We start from the raw sequence: 7,239 nt of genomic DNA on the forward strand, positions 1-7,239 counted from the left end.
ACAGATTAATATTTTTCATAATATGCCTAAATTACACAACTCAGATTAAATTATAAATATTTAAAATTATATTTTAATTAAGGAAATTGGATGAGGAAAAATTATTAATAACAATTACAACACCATTTTACAAAAACGGGGCAAAATAGAAAACATCGAATACGCACGTTTGCCTCTCAATCTTTCCTTACTTTAACACCGCTTGAAAATATATGTAGATAATAATTGCAGCTTGTATCAAGCCTTCTTCCAGAACAGAGGTTCCCAAACTTTTTTGCCCCGTAGACCACTTGCCAAATATTTTTTTCCCTAGACCCCCTGCCTGCCGAATATTGAATTTCCCTAAAACTTTTAACGTCCCATGTGATAATCATTTATTTTTTTCGTAAAAAGATTCCCTTCCCTTGCCTGCCCTAAAACCGGGTGGCGATATAGTTCCTCTGTTTTTGCATTGTGTAGACAGGGGCACCCTTGTGAGGTATTACACCAAATGAAAATGGACCAGGAAAAGCAACGGTAATTTCTTTCTGTAGCTAGCCGTACCCCATGTTCTTTGTTAGCGCTTATTCCGATCAGTTCTTCTTGTCATATGATATCCGATTCTTCAACATTCCATTTCCACAGTCAAAATGTCCTCAAACTTAGTTTTGAAGTCTGCGTGAAGTACATCTAAATGTTGAACGTCATTATTACCCTGGACATTTTTCAAAAAGTTTTCCGAAAATTCGCGGCTTCCAATGTGCAATGTTTTGGTTCAATATATTAATTCTGACGAGAAAAGGAACGTAGACTCTATTTATATACCTCAATAAACAACTTTACGATATTTAAAAATACAAATATCAAATGAGTAATTTCTCAGACTATTATTATTACGTAAACTGTGTTATTTCATTGTGTGTATTGTGTCATTTACGGAACTCCTAAATATTGAGTTGAGGTAAATGGGGGTCCGCTCGTATGTACCCCCGTTTGAATTTTTTTTCTCGCTGACAAAGACCCCCAGCAAGCCGATATCGACCCCTTGGGGTCCATTTAGACCACTTTGGGAACCTCTGGCCCAGAAGGTTAAACGGGGCATGTTTGGAATAGCAAAATTTAATCTGTTTGACCCTTATAATGCACATGTTACCATATACAATGTTATTGTGGGGGCAAGAACTGTCTGCCAGCCTAAAATAATATTTTAATACGGAAACACTGTTTCACGGATGGCAACCCGACGTGAAACAGAGCTCGCTGCCAATCCATTACCGACGAGCATTCCTGTTTCTCTGATCTGACCTGGCGGTCGACATTTCTTGATTCCTACTAAATCCTTCTGATATTCTAATCGTGTAATAGTGTAACGTGTTTGCAATAAACTTAAATTATCAACTACATCTGTTTCACTCTATCATAACCTACACTATACACATTTATTGGCTGCTATAAAGGTAAGTATAACACACGCACCACAACACGCTAGCCAAATTGGTGACCCCGACTATAACACAACACCCTAGCCAAATTGGTGACCCATCGACTCAGAACAATATACCGACTTTAGTATTTTAAAATCATTTTGCAACATTCCGTCACCGCCAAGGATCAGAAAAGAGAAACAGCAATCCCGGGCAAGATCAGTAAGTAAAATCCAATTCATATATCTCTTACAAATCAATTTTTTAATATAAATGCTAGTAAATGTCCCGGTAATTTAAGGAAATATACACGTGGTATAGTTCCCATCAATACCCTATTTTGTCAATCAATCCCTAGCTTGAAATGTTTTACTATTTTTATGAAAATTAAGTGCGTGTTAAAATTAATTTCAGTGAGAACGATCCTGAAATCAGGCTGTCAACAACGTGGCTAACCATGGCATCATAATCTTGCGATGAATTACAACCTACCCACTATAACCTACAACGGCAGCATCTACTCCCCGGACAAGGAAGATGACGCAACAATCCACGTGGACAACCTGCAGTTGAACAAGCCAACCTACCCACATATCTCAATCAAGTAACCTATATCACGATTTCTTATTGCCATTTCGCAAAACAATGAATTGTTCAGCATACCTACATAATCATGTTTTAGATATACATTATTGTAGTGATATTAAGGTTATTGTCCAATAATTGCCAAACCTTACTTTGAGGTAATTTAACATCATACTATTTTGTAATAACAAATTTAAATTATTATTGCACTATATAATAATAGCGCCAAATTGGCATATTGGTATTTCACAATAACTTACGTGACGCGGTTTGCGTCTTCACTAAAATACAATACAAACGCGAACTCGCTAATAACTTGCTAAGATATCCGGTAGATGGAATAGATTCTTACACAGTATTCTCTAGTTTTTTTTTGGATTTTTTATGTCTTGCATAACGTATTACGTAACATATTATTGGAAATGACCTCATCGGAAGAAACAAACATACCTTCATCGTTTCAAGAACCTGTAACAATTTCTCAAGATAAGTTGAACAATATGGAAGACCAACGCGCAGGACATTCGGAAGCAGATGTACATCATGTATTTTACCTACAAAAACAAATACTAAAGCTGCCCCTTCAAATGGAACAAATCAAACCAGTCATCAATCAGCCGTCATCAATTAGAGAGAAACACAAGCAATAATCCGCGCATCTTCATCGCGCGAAGGACAATATTCCCGGCTCTGCTCATGGACTCCATCGGGACATCATTGTAGCGCCCAGGTCCCGGGAATCATCCCTGGCCAGCCTACATCGGATCTGAACGCCCTGGTTCCAGCAATCTGACCAGCGCTTCATCCATACATCGCGACCACCACGAGGACACGCAACACCCTCACTGGTCCAAACAACTCCCGCTCAATCGCCTGCAAGGTCCACTGTACCTTCGGCCTTTACGTCAGCACTGGCGTACTTGAAGAACCACGTTCTTCCCCAGTGCCTGATCATCATCGAGTCCGGTCACCAGCGCCCGGCGTCGACACACTGACCCGCGCTTGACCAACAAGCCGCAAAGCAAACCATCGCGCGCACCCGGAGAATTCTAAACCTATCACCTTTGCCTTCAATAAAAAACGAGCGTCTAGTTCTCCACGCCAGGAGAGACAACTGGATTTTATTGCGCAGTTTTCTACAGATATAAGGCATATTTCGGGACACCAAAACACAGTAGCTGACACTCTATCTCGGGTTGAAGAGATTAATAGTCCTACTATTGATTACAAGGAAATGGGACAAGCGCAGAGTCAAGACGACGAATTAATTAAGGCAAAAGATGACTCCTCCCTATCCTTACGACTAATGGTGATCCCTGACACAGACACATCAGTATGGTGCGACATCTCGACAGGTCATGTCAGACCTTTTGTACCACTCGACATGCGAAAAACTGTCATACAGAGCATACATGACGTATGTCATCCAGGCGTCGCAGGAACAACTAATACGATCAAACAACGATTTGTATGGCCAAACATGAAAGCTGACATAAGATACTTCGTGAAGCACTGCATCGCTTGTCAGAAAGCAAAAATCTCCAAACATACGGTTGCCCCCCCGGCAACGTATTTATTACCAGAAGATCGCTTCAGCAACATACATATTGACATCGTAGGCCCATTGCCAGCTTGCAACGAGTACCAGTACCTATTAACTATAATAGACAGATTTACCCGCTGGCCCGAGGCAATTCCTTTAAAGGACATTACAGCCGAGACAGTAGCTTCAGCACTGACGAACCACTGGATCGCACGACATGGAGTACCGATAACCCTAACTTCGGACCAGGGTCGTCAATTCGAAAGCCATTTATTTAAAAAGCTTACTCAGAAATTCGGAATTAAACACTTAAGAACCACAGCGTACCATCCCCAAGCGAATGGAATTATAGAACGTTGGCATCGTACTTTAAAAGCATCTCTCATGGCAAGTGGTGAGCAAAACTGGATGGAAACCCTTCCACTTATATTACTTGGCCTGAGATCTACTGTTCGTGAAGAATTGAAATGTTCGCCAGCCGAACTTACTTATGGAAGAACTCTTAAACTTCCCTGCGACTTCTTCACAAGTACTCCACGAGAAGAACCCGATACTTATATCGGACGTTTACAGAGGAAATTTGAATTAATTAAATCAACCCCTACCTCTAATCACAGCTCAAGAAAATTTTTTGTACACTCGGAACTTCCCGTTTCTACGCACGTATTTCTGCGGACAGACAGTGTTAAAAAACCGTTACAAAACCCATACGAGGGACCTTATAAGGTCGAGGAACGAAATGACAAGACCTATGTCATCACCATTAAAGGTAAACCTAAGCGCGTTTCGATAGACCGCCTGAAACCAGCCTTCGTTCCCACCGAGGAAAATGTTCCAGATCATGTATCTATTCCAGACTCACCTGAAGCAAAAACAACAACAAGATCAGGCCGACAAGTCCATTTTCCAAAAAGATACGGTACATACTAATGCATAAAAAAGACATAATTTTCTCACACATCGCCAAATTGGCATCACACATAAATTTTCTGTAACTCATGATAGAAACATTGATTAAGAATCTACTCTTGCTATCGATTTAAAGATTGAATTTCATATACCTACATTTATTTTTCTTTAAATTACTGTTACATAGATAATATTTAAGCGTTCAAGTTCTTGATGAAAACCTGACCTTTATATTATAATTACTTTGCAAATTACTACGTTTTTTATCATTTTATAAAAAACCTTATTACGGTGAATACTTTCATCCTTTAAAACCATGAAGTAATACCATGTAATCGCACAAAGTTACCTAGCTAACTTTTTACTTACCATATTATAGTGCAAACTCATATACATATATTTTCTTGGATAATTATCCATTTCGCTATATGCGACAACTTTTGTATAAATCTTGTTTAGAAATAACTTACCACTATATGTGATGACTGTGTTATAAATATAAATACTTTTAACCATGCTACATCAAATATTCCCAATTATGCATCTGATGTAACATGTGGTTGAGACATATATGTATTATTATTAATTTTTTTACAGAATTGAACCATTGTCATTTGTTCGTAAGAAAACATAGCCATTTGATAATATTATCAATACAAACACATTCTACGAACATATGACAGTTGTTTTTTGTTATATTTTTAGTTACCTTGTAATCTCAAAGATAAACATTTAGAGTTATGTACTCACAGCCATGCTATTGCTAAATGTACTTTTACAAAAACATTTAAATATGTATTTTTTTTTTCCTTTTTTACACCTTTTTTCCATAACACGGATATAAATAATTTTATAATATAGTGACATTAATCGTCGTTTCCTTTTGTTCAAAGATTGAAGAAACACTTATGTTCATACTTTATACATTGATATCATGTTCCTATATTATAAGACAAATTTGTAGTTATTTAAATATGTAATAAATAATATTTAGAATAATCAACTTTAAAATAACTCAATAATTGACAACTCATGCTCTATGGATTATTTATCGCAAATACTGAACTTTTTAATATTTATAACTTAGCACATCTTAATTAAGTTACACCAGTTTGACACATAAATAAACCACTCACGTTTGACAATAGTATAAATGATTGAACGAACCTTCTTTAACATTTTTTTCGGTACAAGCGACCACCGATATTAAAACAAACAACATTTGACTAGACCACTTCATGATGAAATAAAAAATTGTAATGGTTCTTTATTTGCGGACAAAGCGGTAATAAACATGGCTTGTACACAAATAAATACAAGGCTTGGTGATCATTTTTAGATTAAAGCATACAGTGGCGTACGGTGAATATCGAAGATAATGTAAAAATAAATGTGCTGAATAAAATAACGCATAATTTAAACGAATTTGAAGAAACTCGCTGAGGGAATTGGTAGGACTACTAACGGGACACTGCCACCTCAGGAGACACATGCAGATATTGGGAGTGATAAACACCAATAGATGCAGGAAATGTGAAGAGGATGAAGAGACTCCAATTCACCTATGGTGCCAATGTCCTGCCCTGGTGGGAACTAGGCTCAGATACCTGGGGAGACATACAGTAGAACCAGAAGACATAGCCACATACCCAATGACAACCCTGGTGAACTTTATTAAAGGGACTGGGTTGTTGTTAAAGGATTGAGGTAAAATGGGAGATAGCCAAATGGGCCTATGGCCTAAGTGCTCACGGTAACTACGTGTAAACCGTCTCCGCTTTAAAAAAATAAAATTAAACGAATTATGTTATGACTTTTAATTATTATTTATTTATTAAAGAAATAAGGTAAGTACATTTACACAAAATTTTTCGACATATTATGAGATTTCAATACGAATCTTCCATGGAAGCATTTGCTTGTAGTTGGTAGAGGAGTGTACTATGCATTATTGCAGTTATTTATCGGTAATTATTAATTAATAATATTATAGGTAAATGTAATCTGTAGTAAGTATATCGTAGAGAGAAATTAAAATAGTAATAAAATAAAAGTAAACTATTGTAAATCAAAAAATGTCATTTTGAGTTTTTCATGTATTTTGTTTGGATATAATATAAACTTTGTATTGTGGGAGTTAGTAAAAAATTTAATTTTTCGTAACTCAATAATCCAATTTCATTCTACAACGTATACTATCGTAAGTAATTTTACAATAGTTTACACGGGCGGTCTGCGCAAAAGATACAGCGAGATAATAGAGAGAAGTTACATATAATAAATGAAGCCATTTCTGATTTAGCTCGTGGAACTGAATCAGTTAATACAGTGCTGTTAGCCAGCAGAGATTTTGGGAATAATAACGAATAATTGAATTTACATTATTACAACAGTAATAATCGTACACAATGCAAAGTACAATATGTTTTTTTGTAATTAAAATTAAAATACATAAATATTTATAATAATAATAATACTTTACAACGTGGTAAGAATTATTAAATTACGATGGTTTACGTCATTTTATTAAATTGAATAATTATCGTTTGTAAAACCTAGGGTTTGTCATTTTTGGCCAGTATTATGTTTACCAAACGTATCTAAACAATAAAATTAGTAATAATACACAATAAAATCCGCATTCTAGAGGAATGCGGATTTTATAAGAACACACATTAGAAAATATGGGATAAAATCTCCCTACACACTCTATAACTCTCTTCCAGATATGTATAAAAACAGATAGCAAATAAAAAACATCAAAGTAAGGCTTTAAAAGAATATTTTTTTTAAACATTT

General features: G+C 36.0%; 1 protein-coding gene across 1 annotated transcript in view; it reads right to left on the bottom strand.

Annotated features, from left to right (window-relative positions):
- The window catches only part of LOC149409762 (fibulin-5-like), a 64,955-nt gene extending 59,238 nt beyond the window's left edge, over window positions 1-5,717 (bottom strand). Inside the window, exon 1 of the mRNA XM_089649064.1 lies at window positions 5,608-5,717. Coding sequence (XP_089505190.1) covers window positions 5,608-5,680 — 73 coding nt within the window. The 5' untranslated portion in view covers window positions 5,681-5,717. The remainder of the gene's footprint in view (window positions 1-5,607) is intronic.
- Between the last annotated feature and the right edge of the window lie 1,522 nt (window positions 5,718-7,239).

Source organism: Hesperophylax consimilis, chromosome 29 (genome assembly GCF_061612785.1).
Source record: "Hesperophylax consimilis isolate HC1 chromosome 29, BYU_Hcon_1.0, whole genome shotgun sequence".
Taxonomy (NCBI): domain Eukaryota; kingdom Metazoa; phylum Arthropoda; class Insecta; order Trichoptera; family Limnephilidae; genus Hesperophylax; species Hesperophylax consimilis.